This window comes from Scylla paramamosain, chromosome 10 (assembly GCF_035594125.1).
Source record: "Scylla paramamosain isolate STU-SP2022 chromosome 10, ASM3559412v1, whole genome shotgun sequence".
Lineage (NCBI taxonomy): Eukaryota > Metazoa > Arthropoda > Malacostraca > Decapoda > Portunidae > Scylla > Scylla paramamosain.
Window position 1 is genome coordinate 3,244,898 of NC_087160.1, and position 19,348 is coordinate 3,264,245.

Genomic DNA, 19,348 nt, shown 5'->3' on the forward strand with positions numbered 1-19,348 from the left:
TGTCCAATCTATAATCTTTGACCATCCACCATCCCCATCTAATTCTATTATTCTGATTCGTGTGCTCATCCAGTTTCCTATATATCCAGCAATAATCCATTTTCATATATTTATTTAATATTTCTGTTGATTTATTATCCTTATCTATAGGTTTGCATGATCTTTTCTTTGTCTACCCATCACCCCTATCCATTCCTATCAACTTTCCTCTGTTCATCTATCATCCTAATTCGTATATATGTGTAATAGTCTCCCTGCGCGTCTCTCTCTTCCATTCGTCCAATTTTCCCCTAAAGTTGTGGCAATAATTGTTAAGAACACGTATTTATGCTTATGTCTGCCTGTCATCTTTGTTCAATACATGGTGTAGCTATCGAATATCGTGTTGCATTCTAATTCTTTTAAGACTGATGTGTGTGTGTGTGTGTGTGTGTGTGTGTGTGTGTGTGTGTGTGAACTGATAAAAAAAAAAAAATTTAAATCCCTTCTCTGTTTTAGCGTAAATATAGCAACTAAAGCTAACTATGTTCACCCACCATTTACTTATCCATAAATTTATCTCATATTCTAAGAGGACTCATATTTGAATATAAGATAAGTGAGGCTGTACAAATGAATAAATAAGATACGAAAATAAAATAATACCTCGGAAATAATATAATGGATACCGCTAATTATTGGACACGGTAATCCATTCAACTTTCAAATGAGATAAAATTAACTTCTAACGTAGGTATTAATTACTGGAATTTTTTCTGTATAATTTTAAAAAATTACGTTGGTTGTCCTTAAGTAATGCAGCTTTTGCTAACTATCGAACATTTCTTAAGTATTTCGTTCATTCACGCAAGCCTAAATAGTTAGAGGAAATAATCTTTTTTTTTCACGTGGAACTAAAAAAAAGTCGACTGCTATTTAAAATAAAATAAAATAAATAAATAAATACATAAATACAAAAAAAAAAAAAAACTTTCCTCAAAAAGTTTTCTTTTTCGCTAAGCTATCTCTACAAACAAAAATGTTTACCATTAGAGAACAATAAATACTCCCAGAGAACATGATTCGTTCCTTGATTTTTATCCATACAATTTAAGAGCATTTATCCTGCCTTTATATTCAGTATAGAATATATATGATGTCAAGAGGGAAAATCTCGACATTATATCCCACTTCCCAAAGCCACCAGCGCATCATAACTCAGCACAATTCCCACCACCAGCTGATTTAATTGCCTTTATGCGTACTGAGACTGTCTGGGCTTGAGTTGTTATATCATTATTGAATAAAAGAATGAGATATGATACCACAGTGCATGTATTAGTATAAATGTAAGAGAGAGAGAGAGAGAGAGAGAGAGAGAGAGAGAGAGAGAGAATGACTCATGGAGAAAGTTTACGGTCAAGCACCTCAATATGATGATGATGATGATTGCAAAGGAGGAGAATAAGGTTTCATAATATTTACTTCCATTCTCTTTCGTTTAACTTCACTTAAAAATAATAAATAATGCTAATAATAAAATAGGTAAAAAAATATAAAATATTACTATTATTACTAGTACTACTACTACTTCTACTAGTAACAATAATAATAATAATTTGTATTTGAGCTTGGCTTTAAAGACTGATATTCCCTGCATGGACCACCTCTGCATCAAGATTATACCAGATTACTATGCTTTTGTATGGAAAACTGTATAATTTTCTTGTATCCCTCAAGCAAATTTGTAGTCTTTTCAACTTTTCCCATTCCTTATTGCATCATCCGAGTCTAATACAAACTTTCCTTTGTATCCCTCCAGTAAATACTTTCCATTTTTTTTTTTTAATGTCCTCTTGTATCCTCTGAGTCCAATACAAACTTTTCTCCTATATCTATATTCTTGACCCCCTTCAAAGTCTTATGCACTGTGACTGTATGCACCACAGCTTACTAAGACAGTAGCCTTTTTTCATGTCCTCTTCTATCATTTGAACCTGTTCAATACAAACTTTTCTTCTACATCCATACTCTTGACTCCCTTCAAAGCCTTATGCAATGTGTGTATATGATTGTATTAAGCATGTGCCATGGTTTGCAAGGATATGAGAGGGATGAAGCACATCAGGAAAATGAGGCAATGTTGTGTTGTTGGTCAGTAATGAGGCCAAACATTTTTTCCTTACTCCTGATGCATGAGTACAGCTTTCAGAAGTTATGTGGCTTATGAAAGGCTGGTCTGGATTGACACACCGATTTGTGCAGAGCTCTTTTCATCATTGGATATGTACCAGAGACTGACGGGATCTGTATTAAACAGAAATCTTGATAAAGAAAGAATTTAGACTAACTGAAGTTTTAATGAATTTTATTTATATGTAACTGGACAAAAACAGAACAGAGGATGAGGTCCTAAAGAAGGATTTACAGTACACATGACTTGACAAAAGAGTAAAAACAAAATGACTCCCACACCAATGCCTACCCAGCAGAGGGGCTCAGCAGGAGGTGAGGGGTGGGAATGGATCCTTCTTGCTCACCACCACCTTGCGATGTGCATGAGAGATGTAGCCTTTGATGCGGCCATCATTGATCATGTTGGATAGGATGCACTCTGTCTCATCCAGGTCCACATCCTCCACACACATCCACTGCAGTGCACGAAGGAACAGGGTGATGTCGATCTGGTGTGTGCCGCTCATCAGGAACCTGTAGGAGAGGGAGAAACACTATGCAAGATTCTTAGGGCTCTACAGGTTGAGGTGAGTGAAAATTAAGTACATTACATGTTTTTCTGTAATTTCCTTTCCCAAAGTGCAAAGTAAATGCTTAGTACTAAATTACACATACTTCAATAGATTACAATGCAAGATGTACACATATGACAAAATATCATATCTCTTTTTACAGCATCATGAAAACAATGAAAAATTTATCTGGAGGCAGAATAAACTGACTATGAGAGGTACCAGGTACTGAATCTCTATCAGGACACTCACAGTTGACATGAGTCTGGCATATTACAAATGGAGTCAAAATGATCACTGGCCAACCAGCCTTTACTGTTCAGTCATGACAACAAAACAACTTTAAGAAGCATCCTACACATCTACACATACATATAAACCTTCCATGTACTTTCTGTAATACAAAATGACATAACAAAAAATTCAGAGCAATTATAACAACAGAACTTTTTAGTACACCTACTATACATTTCCTCCACAAGACAAATGGCAGTCATACTCACACTTTCTTGAAGAGATTTCTGAATGCCAGAATCTTGAGCTTCTCCAGGATGAGGTAGATGCCAGCCCCAATGAAGAAACTCTCGTGCCGGGCCAGGGTTTCAGAGAGGAGCTTCACATTGCCCTGCTGCACTGAGGTCACCACGTCTTGGAACTCTGGCAGGTTGTACCTCTCCAGCACGGATGACTTAGGTAGGTATCCCTGTGTGTATATTCATGCCGTGGTAAGACAGACTGATTCATTACACAAGCAAAACAATGAGATGTATTGCAGGAATGCTATTATGTATGACAGAACAAAGTTAAGAAGCAGCAAATGAACTTCTACAGTATGATGAATGTATGTGACAAGATAACAATGAAGGAGGAAAGGAAACAGTGTCCAGCAGAGTCAAGGGAACACACACACCCGCAGCATTTTAACAGGAATCAGGTAGATGAGGATGCGTCTTTTGTTCTTCCGACTCCCAACATGGCATCTTTGGAATGCAAATGACAAAGTTGCATCAGCTAAAAAGAATAAATAAGATTTGTTAAACTTTAATTTCTAAATATGTAGTACATATACAAGGAAACACTCCTAGAATATTAAAAGATTCTGTTTTCAAGATAATGCTTTTACTAATCCCAAGTTTCCTGTGATAAATGAATGCTTCCCAAATAGGTTTGTAAATAAATGGAATAAACTCAGTAAGATGTGGTAAATACACAAACGTTAGTTTCAGAAGGACTGATAAATTTATGAATGTCTATGACAAATAATAAATTTTTAGTGTTCCTTTTTTTTTTTTTTTTATGTAGGAAGGACACTGGCCAAGGGCAACAAAAATGCAATAAAAAAAATATGCCCACTGAAATGCCAGTCCCATAAAAGGATCAAAGCAGTGGTCAAAAACTGATGAATAAGTGTCTTGAAACCTCCCTCTTGAAGGAATTCAAGTCATAGGAAGGTGGAAATACAGAAGCAGGCACGGAGTTCCAGTGTTTACCAGAGAAAGGGATAAATGAATGAGAATACTGGTTAACTCTTGCATTAGAGAGGGGGACAGAATAGGGGTGAGAGAAAGAAGAAAGTCTTGTGCAGCGAGGCCACAGGAGGAGGGGAGGCATGCAGTTAGCAAGATCAGAAGAGCAGTTAGCATGAAAATAGTGGTAGAAGACAGCTAGAGATGCAACATTGAGGCAGTGAGAGAGAGGCTGAAGACAGTCAGTCAGAGGAGAGGAGTTGGTGAGACGAAAAGCTTTTGATTCCACCCTGTCTAGAAGAGCAGTATGAGTGGAACCCCCTCAGACATGTGAAGCATACTCCATACATGGATGGATAAGGATCTTGTACAGAGTTAGCAGCTGGGGGGGTGAGAAAAACTGGCAGAGACGTCTCAGAATGCTTAACTTCATAGAAGCTGTTTTAGCTAGAGATGAGATGTGAAGTTTCCAATTCAGATTATAAGTAAAGGACAGACCGAGGATGTTCAGTGTAGAAGAGGGGGACAGTTGAGTGTCATTGAAGAGGGGATAGTTGTCTGGAAGGTTGTGTTGAGTTGATAGATGGAGGAATTGAGTGTTTGAGACATTGAACAATACCAAGTTTGCTCTGCCCCAATCAGAAATTTTAGAAAGATCAGAAGTCAAGCGTTCTGTGGCTTCCCTGCGTGAAATGTTTACCTCCTGAAGGGTTGGACGTCTATGAAAAGACTTGGAAAAGTGCAGGGTGGTATCATCAGCATAGGAGTGGATAGGACAAGAAGTTTGGTTTAGAAGATCATTAATGAATAATAAGAAGAGAGTGGGTGACAGGACAGAACCCTGAGGAACAACACTGTTAATAGATTTAGGAGAAGAACAGTGACCGTCTACCACAGCAGCAAGAAAACGGTCAGAAAGGAAACTTGAGATGAAGTTACAAAGAGAAGGATAGAAACCGTAGGAGAGTAGTTTGGAAATCAAAGCTTTGTGCCAGACTCTATCAAAAGCTTTTGATATGTCCAAGGCAACAGCAAAAGTTTCACCAAAATCTCTAAAAGAGATTTACTTTAACATTATTTATATATATAGCATCTGGTAGTTTTCTCAAGAAACATGTTCTTTTTAGATGAAGGAGATCTGAATTAAGTAAGAGAAGCAGAGAACATAATGCCTCACCACTACAAGCAAAAGAGTCACAGCATCACCTGACTGAAAGTCTGAGTCAAACATGTCCTTCCTGCCAGTGTAGTACTTGTAGGTGATGAGTTGTGACAGGGAGAAGCGATCCTTGAAGGAGAGAGCCTCTATTGCACGCACCATTGGCTTACACAGGTTCAGTTTGTTAATTTTGAAGTAAATCTTGAAGAACTGGTTCACCAGGTACAGCAGACCCCAGCGCTTGGTGCAATCCTCAGAGGTGCGTCTGTACACCAACACACACATGTAAGAATACTGGCAGCAACATTTACTAAACTGACATTTTTTTTTTTTTTTTTTTTCTTAGAATAAAAACTTGTGAGGTGCTTGATTACGTTAAAAGTAATGTCTAATTAAACAAAATTAGTTCAGTACATCATCAAACAATGATCAGGCCTTGACCCAGTGCAGCTTGCTTTGTTTTGGGCAGATTTATGATTTGAGTCTGGTTGTAGCCTGGGTAAGAATAAAGTCACATAGAATTAGTGGATTACCAACAACATCAAGAAGGCAAAATTAAACTAAACAAAATATTGAACTACAGTTAAAATTTAATACACACACCAACTATAAGGACCCAGTGAACTAGTCTACAGGCTGTAATTTATGATTTCTCATCAGTTATTTATTCTCTCTCTCTCTCTCTCTCTCTCTCTCTCTCTCTCTCTCTCTCTCTCTCTCTCTCTCTCTCTCTCTCTCTCTCTCTCTCTCTCTCTCTCTCTCTCTCTCTCTCTCTCTCTCTCTCTTTTTAAAATCAGGCCTAACAAGTATTTGCCTGATCTGTGCTGCCCAAGTCATATCCTACACAGGCACACTCAGAGTTTGGCAATGGCTGGATACTCACGTGTCTGCTGCACAAATACGGAAGCAGCTCATCAGTGCTTCAGCAGCCTTCTCCAAGGTCTCCCCAGCCTTGCTGGCACCAGTGCGAGTGAGTTCTTGGTCAGCAGCTAAAGCAAACAACCTGTTGATACGAAGATCTTTTATTTGATGCGTTGTTATTACTATGGATAATTTTTAATAATAAAATATCACGGCTTCAAGGAACTTCATAAAATGGCCAACATATACCACATTTTAGTTTCTCAAGTTATTCTGACACATACTGTCTACCATTTTTGCTCATATTCACATATGATCATCAGCAAAAATTCACACTTTCTTCCTCCAGCACACTTTACTTATATGAGTAGCCTCAAGACACTACCTGAGGTCAAGACAGGAGGTGTACATCACAGGCAGCATCCAGTTCTCCTCCTTACACTCCTGCATGAAGCGAGCCACAGCCTGCACCACAACCATCTGCGTCCTCCACGCTTCCACTGTGTCACCAGATCCTGCTGCCCACGCCGCCCTGACATGATAGACACCACACAAATGTGCACACACACACACATTACCATTATGAGATCGTGCTAATTCTTTGTAGGATAAATGCTTCTTCTTATGCTCTCAACGTATCTTTATCAAGAGCACAAAGGAACAGCATTATATCCTAAATTAAATATAACACTGAATATGGAAAATTCAGGAGCATATTAAGTAAATCTGATGTATTTCTTTAATAGGAGCCTTTCCCTAGCACTACTACACCTACAATTAAAGGATCACTGCTGACAGTTTTTAAATGTGAGCTTTTGTGCTTCTTATTTCTGATATTTCAAACTTGAATATCAATAGAAATGTAGTGTTCACACTCACCTTTCTATCTGTTTGTGTAAATTTGCTGAATGCTATGTATGATAGGATATTCCTCATAAGGAACAAACTTTAGGAGCATATCTAGTAATACATTCAAAGTATCCTTTCAGTAATACTGTTATATATACTAAGGTTTATGAAGAAAAAGATGACACAATAAATGTCAATGTGACTCTTTACCGGAGATGACCGGCAATAACCTCAGCCAGTGAGGCATCGATGACTCGCTCTACGTCTCTCTCAGGTTTCTCCACCATTAAGCGAGAACTCATCACATGTGGGTCACGAAACGATATCAGCTCCTGTTGGGGAAAGAAAATACACTTGTTACACTCAAAGCTCCTGTCAGGACACAAAATTACACTTATCACACTCAAAGCATCTGTCAGTACACAAAATTACACAAAATTCTTTAAGCTCCTAACAGAAAAATATAGTCATAAAAAATATAACATAAGTAAATAAGTAAATAAATAAATAAGTAAATGAAAATAAAAAATAATGCTTTGAAAGAATATATTAATATGAATGCATATATATATGTAGCAGCCCTTTAGGTGAACATGTGAGCATGCTGTGTGTATGGGGTAGCATCATATGAATACACATGACTACATGTGAGTACATGCGTGAGTGAACTAGCAAGCAGCATTGTGTTGCTCACTGTTATCTATAGAAGTAATGGAAGGAGAGCTGATATAAGCCTATCAATTGACCTGAGACTGTGACGCAACAAAACGTGTGAGAAAAAGGGAAGTTGAGTTGAACACTTGTGAGTAGAGTTCACATTTGTGACTGACTGACTGTTGATGGAAGTGCCTGGTTGTCCCTGTGCCTGCCTGTGTGTTGTGACTGTATTGTACAGTGACTTGTATACTCTTGTAGAATATGACATAGAGAAAGGTGTGTTTTCCTCTCCCTGCTCTGTGTGACTGTTCTCCCCACTGAGAGTGATGGGTAGAGCTCCAGCTGTTCCCAGGCACCCAGGTGAAGTCCTTCTCCCCGGCACATGCCCCAGATCCTCAGGGTGGGGAGTTCATTTCAATAAATTCCAAAATTTGTACATACTGAGAAAGCAAAAATTCCTACTACTCTCCAGTAAAATGGCAAAATTTTAAACATGATAAAAGAAAAAATATAAGATAAACATAGCATGATAGGGTTACATGAGCATAAAATAACTGACTCAATCCTAAACACGAGGTAAGAACCAATAACACATACTTACAGCAAGCACTTCACCATTCTGCTGATACAAGGATCCCTGGACCTGCAGCAGGGAAGAAAAATGCTTATAAGGCAGGAAGTGTATACATTTCAAAGTGCCTTTATCCATACAATAAAAAAGTTCAAGTGTCATTCCTCCACGAAGAATTGTTACCAGATTAATCATTATTATTATCATTTTTTTTTTGTTCATATCCCATAAAAAAGTCCTGTTCTAAACTAAAATTATCATCTTAACTGAAACTCTTTACTAAAAATAAAGGAAATAAATGAGAAGGTAAGTTATGAAGTCTGTTGATCCGCCACCTCCTACTCACCCTTTGCAAGTAGTCGTTGAGTGACATGAAGGCCATGGTGCAACACTACAATCACACGTCCTTTCCTGTTCGTGGTGGGATTTGACGGGATCGTGTAGGCTGCGGCACCACAGCCTGTAGTTCCCCAAAGTGTTGGTAGCAGTTGGGTTGCGTGATCAGATTCTGGTGAGTTACCCTGTCTTCTCCGGGGGTAGATTTTGGTGTGCCCGAGTGTCTTGAAGTCCTAATTGCCAGGCCGGGCTCTTGGGACCCACTCTGGTCTGCTAGTGTTGGTCTGTGGAGGTAGAGTGATGCTAGTGAGTAGTGGGAGTGGTGGCGAGGGCAAGTGTGGCAGGAGGTGAGGTGGAGTGTCTGAGACAGCGTCCTTACGTTTCTTGTGTACCTCGCCCCACGTCTGCCTCAGCTCAGCGGCGCCGCGCGGGGATAAACACGAGACAGTCCCGCGTGTTGGTTGACGTGTTTACTAGCTGGCAATCTGCGAAGCCAACATTTTGGCTAAATCTAATAATCATTTCATCGTGGGTCATTTATAGGATGTTACGGAAAGAATGCACTGTAAAGGATAGATAAGGAAATCTGTGTCACTTTATTGTCAGCAGTGTCGCGCCGCCTGACAAGTTAGTCAGTGTGTCGCGTCTATGGGTGGTATTAGTGCGCGTTTGTTTCAACTCCCAGCCTGACAGAATTTTTTTTTTTTTTTTGTGTAACCACGCCTACACAGTGGCTGCCAAGGCTTATCCATGAGTTAAACCTTCTTTAGTTGGTAATGAGGAAGGCGTGGGCTCTAGCAGTGGACACCCGAAGGCAGTAGTGGGTGAAAACAAGCAAAATAAAGAAAAGTTTGGCTGTGAGAAGGTGCTAGACAGCCAGCCATAGTGACGAGGGGGCAGGAGGCACCACCACCACCACAGGGAAGGTAAGGTCAGGAAGTGTTAGAATAAATTTAGGTAAATTAACGTAACTTTTTAATGAATAACTGAACAATCCACGGTTTTAACTCATTTTAACGCATCTCACCTAACCTCCACCACAATATATTCCTGTGTCAGCCTCATCTCGTTGCTAAAACCGTAAAATTTAACTTAATGAAAATGTAAACAATCTGGGTCATCTCTATTTATCAGCCATTATCTATCTTTTCTGTGAGTGTTTTAAACCAATACTGTCGCAAAGCGGAGCCACATAACCAAGCTTTAATATCCGCTCGTTAAATATATCTGCCATTACTTGGTTTAAGTTTGGCGAGGGTTTAAATGAGTGAAAACGGTTGGTCGTCCCCTCCACTAGCCTCCCACCGCCATCTTGTATAAGGCTCCCCAGCCCCCACCGGTTCCAATATTATTATTATTTTTTTATTTCCTAAGTATTTTATTTCGGCTTGTAGCTAAGATTTTATGGTTTGTAAAAATATTTCGTTGTTTTTTAAGTTATTTGAGCGCGTGTGTTGCGTGAAAAGTGATGATTTTGGCGTTGTTTTTGTGTAAATAAGGGCCGTTTTCGGCGTTTATTTTTTTACGGTCCCAAAACTAATTTTTTTATTTCAGCCTGTACTAGGTTCTTGTTGGTTTTAAAAAATAGTTGGTGTTTTTTTAAAGTGTGTTGCCGTCTCGCTCAGTGAAATGCGTGCACCGTTCAGTTGTTTTTATTCGTGTTCAACTTCCAATAATATTGAATTTTTTTCGGTAGATTTTTTATTTGTGCTTGTAGCTCACTTTAAATGGTTTTAGTAAATAGTTCAGATTTTTTAAAGTGTTTTCCGTTATGTTTAAGCCAGAATGGGTGGACATTTGAACGATTTTAAATGGGGTGAAGGTTCCAACAGTTTCCAGATACTTCTTTTTAAATATCTTTAATACTACTGCGTTTTGAAATGTGTTGTTATTTGTGGCATTAGTTAAAATGTGTGGCAAGTCTGAATTTATAAAGCATTCCTGTCTAGCTGCGTTTTTTAGAGGGGTCATTTTCAAAATGAAATACGTACGTACGTAAATAACGGTTGCTGTGACGTCATCAACCCCCCGCCGTGACGTCACAAGCCCCCCAGCCGTGACGTAATCAGAGTGGTACCTTCCTTAACTCCCTTCCAGTCCCTCCAAGTAAATATTCAGTTTTTTTTATTAAGGTATTTCAAGGTGTGTGTGTGTGTGTGTGTGTGTGTGTGTGTGTGTGTGTGTGTGTGTGTGTGTGTGTGTTGCCTTATTTTTCGTTGTACAGATGGTGATGCAGTGTGTGTGTTGCTTTGTCTTTCGTTGTACAGATTGTTATGCAGTGTGTGTGTGTGTGTGTGTGTGTGTGTGTGTGTGTGTGTGTGTGTGTGTGTGTGTTGCCTTGTCTTACGTTGTACAGATGTTTATGCAGTGTGTGTGTGTGTGTGTGTGTGTGTGTGTGTGTGTGTGTGTGTGTGTGTGTTGCCTTGTCTTTCGTTGTACAGATGCTTATGCGGTGTGTGTGTGTGTGTGTGTGTGTGTGTGTGTGTGTGTGTGTTGCCTTGTCTTTCGTTGTACAGATGCTTATGCAGTGTGTGTGTGTGTGTGTGTGTGTGTGTGTGTGTGTGTGTGTGTGTGTGTGTGTGTGTGTTGCCTTGTCTTTCGTTGTACATATGCTTATGCTGTGTGTGTGTGTGTGTGTGTGTGTGTGTGTGTGTGTGTGTGTGTGTGTGTGTGTGTTGCCTTGTCTTTCATTGTACATATGCTTATGCAGTGTGTGTGTGTGTGTGTGTGTGTGTGTGTGTGTGTGTGTGTGTGTGTGTGTGTGTGTGTGTGTTGCCTTGTCTTTCGTTGTACATATGCTTATGCAGTGTGTGTGTGTGTGTGTGTGTGTGTGTGTGTGTGTGTGTGTGTGTGTTGCCTTATCTTTCGTTGTACAGATGGTGATGCAGTGTTTGTGTGTGTGTGTGTGTGTGTGTGTGTGTGTGTGTGTGTGTGTGTGTGTGTGTGTGTGTGTGTAACGACAAATAAACATTAAATCAACTCAGTCTACCTGCCTCACCCCACACCCCAGCCTACTCCAGGGTGAGTAGTAGTAGTAGTAGTAGTAGTTGTTGTTGTTGTTGTTGTGTTTATAAAATTTGTTTCCTTAGAGAGAGAGAGAGAGAGAGAGAGAGAGAGAGAGAGAGAGAGAGAGAGAGAGAGAGAGAGAGAGATGCAGATTTTTCTTTAATTTTCAGTTTTCTTGTTTTAAATTCACTCAAATATTCTTAAAACATTATAGTCATTAATTAAAAGTAAATAAAACACCTAATTAATTTATTCTTTCATTTCATTCTCTTTTCCTTCCTTTTCTTCATCTTTCTTTATTTTGCTCTGTTAAATCATCCCTAACTTAACCTCACCTAACCTTTACCTAACTTAACCTAACCCAACATAATCTTGCAGTAAGAGATGGGGAGGATGATTTAAAAGGACATGTTTGCACTGCGCTGTCAGCCCTCACCTGCGCCGCCTCCCCCAGTGCGCGGGTGTAGGCCTGGGAATAGAGCATATGCAGACGTCTTGGCAGTGCTGTGTATGTCTGTTTGTCGATGGTCAAGAAGGAACGTAGCAAAAGTTTAAGGTCTGTTTGGGTGTTTTGGGGTCTTTGGGAGGGTGTGGCAGTGTTTGGGAGGTTGTGGTAGTGTTTCAGGGGGTGTAGCAGTGTTTGTGAGGGTGGTTTGGGAGGGTGTAGCAATGTTTGGGAAGATGTAGCAATGTTTGGGAGGCTGTGGCAGTGTTTGGGAGGCTGTGGCAGTTTGTGAGGTGTACCTCTTACAACAACCATTTTTTTTTCTTCACTTCATTTTTTCAAATTTTTTCACTGTTCGTTATTTTTTCACCATTTTTTCATAATTTCCCTTAATTTCTTTCAGCATTTTTCCATTTTTTCACAATTTCACAATTTCTTCACCATTTTCTTCACCTCTTCTTTTTTCTCAAGTATATATGTGTGTCCTGAAAGTAGTAGTAGTAGTAGAAGTAGTACTAATGTATTGTTCTCTCTCTCTCTCTCTCTCTCTCTCTCTCTCTCTCTCTCTCTCTCTCTCTCTCTCTCTCTCTCTCTCTCTCTCTCTCTCTCTCTCTCTCTCTCTCTCTCTCTATATATATATATATATATATATATATATATATATATATATATATATATATGTATATATATATATATATATATATATATATATATATATATATATATATATATATATATATATATATATATATATATATATATATATATATAACCTAAATTCTGCTGTATTTGGAAAGTGGCAGTTTTGCATAATATTTGGAATAATTACATATGTACGATAATTTTACCAGAAGTACAATAATTTCAACATGTGTACACGATAATATGGCCAAAACAATCTGGCAACGCTGGTCGGGCGTCAAGACGAATGTGAGGCATGTTTGTAAACACGGCGAGGGTTATACGTGCGCAAGCTGCTCCGGAACACGTTGCTCTAGTGAATAAAAGTGAATGCTGAAGGAGTGGTGTGCTGAGAGCCTCCTAACGATAGAGATTCTGTGATATAAGATCTATATGGTACCAACTCCGTGGTGATCACCAGCACACCACTTTCGGCAAGACACACATTGAAGACCAGTCAGTAAATCATTTCACCAGGTCTTGGATCAGCAGTCAGTACCTCGTCTTTGGTGAGGCCTTTTAGGTCAGGTCAGTAACAAATCAATGGTTGCTTGTCGCTCCTAAATAAACAAAAATAACTAGCATCAATATTGGTATCCTGTATCTAATTGTCAAAATTGTATTGGCCACAGATATATTTCGCAATGCAGTACTTCTGAACAGAAGCAACAATGAGGTATTGCCAGCTGGTGCTTGGGCCAGCTGGCTCTGGCAAATCTACCTACTGTGCGGCAATGCAGAGACATGCTGAAGTCTCCAATAGAGTTATAAGGTTAGTATGCTTACTGTGTTGAAATCCTTTCTGAATTTTCTTAATCATTTTGAAATACTTTCTATTTATTTGTCAGACTCAGGCGTTAATTCTTGAAGGGATTTCCTGCAGCAAGGGAGAGGTACATACAAACATATGTGTTTGTATGTACCTTATGGTCATTAGTTATTGACTTTTTATACAACTAAGAAATGGAAGGTCTCAAAATTTTCAATAATATTTTATATATTTTTTACTCTCAGTGTTGTCAATCTGGACCCTGCAGCAGAAGCGTTTTCTTATCAGCCTCTTCTGGATGTCCGAGACTTGATCCAGCTTGATGACGTGATGCAGGATGAAGACATGGACTTTGGTCCCAATGGTGGCCTGGTGTTCTGTATGGAGTACCTTCTGGAGCCAGATGGCCTCGACTGGCTGAAGGTGAGCTGTGTATCCTGGAGGCAGGTCAGCTAATTCAGCCATTATGTGCATCATGTCTCACTTGTGGCACACAGTGTGGGATCAAACACTACATTATTTGTTTGTTTCTTTCAAAATTTTGTTTCCCAGTTGTCATATCTCTTGTTTATTCACTTAAATTTTGTTTCTTATTGAATACTTGGACATTTCAGTAAATTAATTGCAAGTAATTTTATTAAATATTCATGTATGGAAATGTCACAAACTGAAATATATATACATACACATGAAACTTGAAAATGAGGTAATATGAATTTGCTTGTGCCACATGTGCAAGGGAGGCTGATAGATCCTGTATTTCCTTAGGAACAACTTGGTGACAACGAAGATGACTGTCTCTTGTTTGACTGTCCAGGTCAGATAGAACTGTATACACACATGGATGTCATGAAGAGGTCTGTGCTCTTTGCTACATGTACAATTGTTTCAGATTCAGCAAGTGTAGTAAACATATGCTTGCTGTGGAAATTTCCTAATATACACATAGTTTTGAAAATACAGTGGAACCTTGGTTTACAAACAGATTTTTCAAACAATTTTTGCATCAGTTCACAAACCCCCTCAGGTGGCAAGTATACACTCATCTGTGTTTTGGTATGCCTGCTGTCATGTCATGAACATTGTGATTATAATACTTAAGCAAATCTTAAGGGGCCTGCACACAGTCATACATGTTGGCATACTTGCATGACAAACACGTGTATGAAGACTCATCACACAGTCATACTAATTGGCAACAAACATCAGTCAGTAAAGTGTGTGCGCAGGAACGACATGTCTCTAGACGAAGACACCCTAATTGCCGTTGGGCTAGCTTTAGCATTAAAGAAAAAAGAAACTTTCTCTTGGCATATCTTGGTCTAGAGTGAAGAGCATATCACCATAATACCACAACGATGGCGTGTATACTTTGTTGGTTGCTGCCCCAGATTTCTTTGAATTTTCATGTTTTTTATGTTCTCTCCTGAACGCAGAACGTAGGCTATTTATTTTCTTCATGACACCGTCTCGAGTGCATTCTGGCTCTAGTTCCTTTAGAATTTCTACAAGTTGAACAATCCCTTTATTCCTTTCAATTTTATTTGAGTATTCTTGGGATTTGACTTTCCATAGAGCTGGGTGTTCTCTGTAGCAATTTATAAATTGTAATATAATGTTCTTCTCATGCTGTTTTGCATTAGCGCACTCCGTACTGCTGTTAATGGACATCTTCCCTCACAACCTGTAAAGCTCAAACTGATGTTTGACGGTATGACGAACTGTCAGACGTACCAACATGTATGTGGACATTATAAGCTCCGCCCAGAAAACTCAAGCTCGGTTTGATTTTCGTCATACAGTATGACCAACATGTATGCCAACCAAACTCACCCATCACACGGTCAAACTTAGCTTCATACACGTGTTTGTCATGCAAGTATGCCAACATGTATGACTGTGTGCAGGCCCCTTTAGGCATCAGACTGTAGCTTGTCACTGGCTTCGAGGTCAGGCACCTTTTTAGCTATTTAAGGGGAGTTATACCTTGGTCCCCCTACCCCCTTCCACCTTCATTAACTTACATGTCTTCATATTTAGCCTGCCACTTCTTACTTTGACTTTCAGGATGGTTGGAAAGATGATTTGAGAGGAAGAGCCACAAAATCTCTCCTTGCACCAAGCATGCATTGGCTGGAAGGAAATATTGAAACATGCGAGTCTTTGTAAAGCAAGGAGTTTTGTGCTTCTCATGACAGCATGTTCGCTGCCATATTGTCACATTTCACTGCGTGTCCTGATTTCTGGATGCCCAAGAAAGGCTACACCTGCTACAGACAAGTTCACAAGACATGAAGTTGTCAAGAATTCCTGGATCGTAGACACTGAACTCAAACAAGGGACTCAAGGTGGAATTTGGAAAGCACATGCTGTCATGAGTAGCACAAAGTCCATGCTTTACAGACTTTTATGTAGAGGAATCAAAATCTAACATCCTCCCCTCAAACAGCTGGAAAGGTGCCCGACCTTGAAATCAGTGACAAGCTACTAATGCCTAAAAGATTTGCTGGTTCTAGAACTTAATTCGTTACTGAATGTCATTTGAAATCAAAATGTTAAAAAACTTAAATTATTTTCCCCATAGAAATCAATGTAAAATGGGTTCATCCATTCCCAGACACCAGTCTACCCTGTCTAAGCAGCCAAGATAGCTGTTTCACAACATCTTAAGCTCACAAATGATTTATACAGAAAGGAAGTAATTAATGAACTTAGTGACACAGGACTAATCAGAAGATACTGTTTAGACCGTGCAGGTATTCTCTTAGTCACTGATCATGTGAGGGAAGCCTTACAGAAGGGCACTGAAAGGAGCAACTCACTCACCACCAAAATGGTGATCATAAGACATGGACATCTTACTGTTTGGAAAAGCTACTGGAAAAATGCTTATGTATAATAGTGATGGTGCTGGGGGTCATTGAGAGAGCCATAGGTGGCTCGGGATGACTCCTGAGCACCGAAAACTGTTTGTTTACATCGAGGCTTTTCAACGGGATCACATTTACCATATTTCAAAGATTGAATTATTGTCTTATACTCTGTGTCTCTCCACCAAGTATATAAAAACAAAGTAGATATTTATAGAAACTATAAACTAGTAATAAATGGCAGCTCTTGCTGTGTCTTTTAACATTTGAAGTCAAGCAATTTTGTTCTAAGACCGAGTTATGGTACCACAATCAAAGCAATAATGAGTTCATTCAAAAACCAATTTATTTGAAAAGGGAGGCGTTTGGTAACCAAGGATCCACTTTATATGATAATCACCTACAAGTTATGATAGAGTGATGGATGTGCATGTATTACAGCTATTTATGAAAGGGACTGGCTGGCATCTGGTTTTGCAACTTTCCACAGTTATTGTATTTTCATTGTGTTCTGTCAGAGAGAGAGAGAGAGAAAAAAAAAATGCAATGTTCTCAGGCTGGAATGGATTAATTGTATTTACATTCACTTCACTGGGGAAAAATTGTTTCAGTTTGCAAAGTGAGTCATGGAATAGATTAAGTTTGCATTCATAATCATTACCTGGAATTTCATTATCTGTAATTTAAAGAGCATCATTGTAGGGGGTCAGGATTCTGTAACTAGTCCACTTTTTAATGAGTAGGATGGAGCCTTTTGCCAAGAATAAAATTTTTACACTTCTGAAGATAGTTATCTACTGAAGATGGTTATAAAATGCTATAACTTCAATCAGTACCAAGAAAATATTTACTGAAGATGGTTATAAAATGCCACAACTTCAATCAGTACTAAGAAAATAACTTCAGCTCTTTTTTCATTCAACCTTATGAGATGCACCCTGTTCAGTTATCTATTTTGCATGGAGTGGATTTCCTGTATTATTCATGTTCTCAAGTGGAAGTTCATATATTTTTTGTAAATATTCAGGCATGCAGAAGAGTTACATACTGTAACCTGAATGAAACAAGGTATGTTAAAGAATCCCTCACTATTGCAGACTAGTTGAGCAACTTCAGGCTTGGGACTTCCGAGTGTGTGCAACATTTGTGTTGGATGCTGGCTACATGGTAGATGCTGCAAGGTTCCTCTCAGGCTCCTTGGCTGCCCTGGCCACAATGGTACAATTAGAGGTATTGCATCATTGAGCTAACCACTTAACCTTCTTATCCAATGCAAACTAGTGAAGGTGGGGGAATATCACTAGTTTGTTTCAGTAAAAACCATGGTGAAGTTATAAAGGTACATGTACTAGCTGATCAAGGAGGAAACAGCATGGTTTGTGTTACTCTGCAGCAGTTGATTTGAAAGATACAAGTTCCCTCCCAGATCAGCTAATGTCAATTATTTTATTCCAGATTCCTCACATTAATATTTTAACCAAGATGGATCTGTTGAACCGGGCAGCCAGACGACAGCTGGAAATGTTTCTAGAGCCAGAGATCCATGAGCTACTTGCATCTGAGCACAATGTGTCAAGATTTAATAAAAAGTAAGTACTGTGAGATTCATTGAATTTATAATAATGTTGGTAATAAGAAAGGACATGATGTGCTTTGTAATTACAAGTTTTCATATGGACATGTAGAATGGTTCAGAAGCAGATCAGTTTGATGTCCCTTAAAATTTCCAAGAAAGGAATCCTTAGCTTTGCTCATAAAAAAAAAAAAAAAGTTTGTATCTCTTAAAAGTTTATATCCTTTTGCATGTTCTTCTTCCATTGCTCATGTACTCAGACATCTTGCTTCATATTGTTTGTCTACTAGTGTCTTCACTTTCATGATTAATTTTCATATTTCCTCACACATGGAAGGTAGGCTGTATACTTCCAGTGTGAGTAGCATGATGCTATGTTCAGATATTGAAGTAAAGTGCAAGGAACATGAAGGGAATTAGCATTACTATGGAAGACATTAGGTCTTTGATGGATGTACTTTTATCCTTTCTCATCAACCCTTCCCTTCATTAGATCAATCAGTTCTTCAATCCAAGTAATTTTTGTTACCTCCCCATAAAATTTAATTTACACTTTTACAGTAAGAATGGTTATCAAAGTTACTGTTCTCTGTATTTCAGATATCACAAGCTAACACATGCACTGGGCAAGGTATTGGATGACTTTTCCCTGGTTCGTTACATACCTCTGAATATCAACGATGAGGAATCATTAACAGATGTTTTGATTCAGACTGACTTTGCTCTTCAATATGGAGAGGATCTTGATGTGAAAGGCAAAGATTTTGAGTATCCTGATCCAGAAGACAGAGAATAAAATGCTGCATTTCCTTCTCAGTGGTACTATTTAATTGAACTGATTTACTAGTTTCTTGCCATGAAAATACAAACTTTGTATTCTGTTCAGATTGTGATTATTGGTCTGACTTCAGTAAAACTTACACAGGACATCACCCTACATAGTTATTGCCTTGCAGCAACATAACAACAAATATCACGTAAACTGTCAACAAATATTACGTAAACTGTCATTTGTATAAAAGCAATTTTTTTAGAGATGCTATGACAAGAAATATACTATCTTAAATATCAAGGATCTATTTTTTTTTTTTTTTTTTTTCAAGTTCAATTCTCTGGCAATTGATATGCACATAGTACTGACACAAGTGGCTTTTCGAGTGGAAACCAGTCCATTTTAAATAGCTTCATGGATTTACTCACGAGTGAAGCATGACTAGATTCTTGTCGACAAGTCAGTCCAAACCATACGAACTTAATTAAGTTCAGTTGTGGTGATGATAAAGAAATAAATATTTATACATACTATTCTTGTCTGTCTTAAAAGCCTCCATGGAAACTCTTGAAATGTGGATTTTATCTAAAGCATAGTACTAAACTGG

General features: G+C 38.6%; 2 protein-coding genes across 7 annotated transcripts; one reads left to right on the top strand and one right to left on the bottom strand.

The window, feature by feature from the left end:
- Positions 1-2,319: 2,319 nt before the first annotated feature.
- LOC135104112 (PCI domain-containing protein 2-like) lies at positions 2,320-9,133 on the bottom strand. 2 transcript variants are annotated; one of them, XM_064011096.1, is made up of 10 exons: positions 9,005-9,133; positions 8,636-8,909; positions 8,320-8,361; positions 7,272-7,393; positions 6,598-6,744; positions 6,235-6,354; positions 5,399-5,616; positions 3,637-3,737; positions 3,230-3,429; positions 2,320-2,688 (listed from the first exon to the last, which is right to left on the bottom strand). In XM_064011096.1, exons 2-10 carry the CDS (start codon positions 8,669-8,671, stop codon positions 2,478-2,480), a joined length of 1,197 nt encoding a protein of 398 aa, XP_063867166.1. In that variant the 5' UTR covers positions 8,672-8,909; positions 9,005-9,133; the 3' UTR covers positions 2,320-2,477. The 2 variants fall into 2 exon arrangements, with proteins under 2 accessions (XP_063867166.1, XP_063867167.1); XM_064011097.1 differs by having other exon boundaries at positions 8,636-8,928; positions 9,005-9,064.
- Positions 9,134-9,169: 36 nt separating this feature from the next.
- On the top strand, positions 9,170-19,274 carry LOC135104113 (GPN-loop GTPase 3-like). 5 transcript variants are annotated; one of them, XM_064011099.1, is made up of 8 exons: positions 9,170-9,551; positions 12,010-12,187; positions 13,390-13,529; positions 13,772-13,949; positions 14,295-14,383; positions 17,494-17,626; positions 17,852-17,985; positions 18,570-19,274. In XM_064011099.1, exons 3-8 carry the CDS (start codon positions 13,429-13,431, stop codon positions 18,763-18,765), a joined length of 831 nt encoding a protein of 276 aa, XP_063867169.1. In that variant the 5' UTR covers positions 9,170-9,551; positions 12,010-12,187; positions 13,390-13,428; the 3' UTR covers positions 18,766-19,274. The 5 variants fall into 5 exon arrangements, with proteins under 5 accessions (XP_063867169.1, XP_063867170.1, XP_063867172.1 ...); XM_064011100.1 differs by lacking the exon at positions 12,010-12,187; XM_064011102.1 differs by lacking the exons at positions 9,170-9,551; positions 12,010-12,187 and adding an exon at positions 12,962-13,285 and having other exon boundaries at positions 17,494-17,614.
- The last annotated feature ends 74 nt before the right edge of the window (positions 19,275-19,348 follow it).

Coding starts and splice junctions, on each gene's coding strand:
- LOC135104112 (XM_064011096.1), bottom strand. CDS start 8,671: ATGGCCTTCATGTCACTCAACGACTACTTGCAAAGG. Junction 8,362..8,635: donor TCAACGACTACTTGCAAAGG/GTGAGTAGGAGG, acceptor TCCCTGCTGCAG/GTCCAGGGATCCTTGTATCA. Junction 3,738..5,398: donor TGACTCAGACTTTCAGTCAG/GTGATGCTGTGA, acceptor TATTCTTTTTAG/CTGATGCAACTTTGTCATTT.
- LOC135104113 (XM_064011099.1), top strand. CDS start 13,429: ATGAGGTATTGCCAGCTGGTGCTTGGGCCAGCTGGCTCTGGCAAATCT. Junction 13,530..13,771: donor GTCTCCAATAGAGTTATAAG/GTTAGTATGCTT, acceptor TTTTACTCTCAG/TGTTGTCAATCTGGACCCTG. Junction 17,986..18,569: donor GTGTCAAGATTTAATAAAAA/GTAAGTACTGTG, acceptor TCTGTATTTCAG/ATATCACAAGCTAACACATG.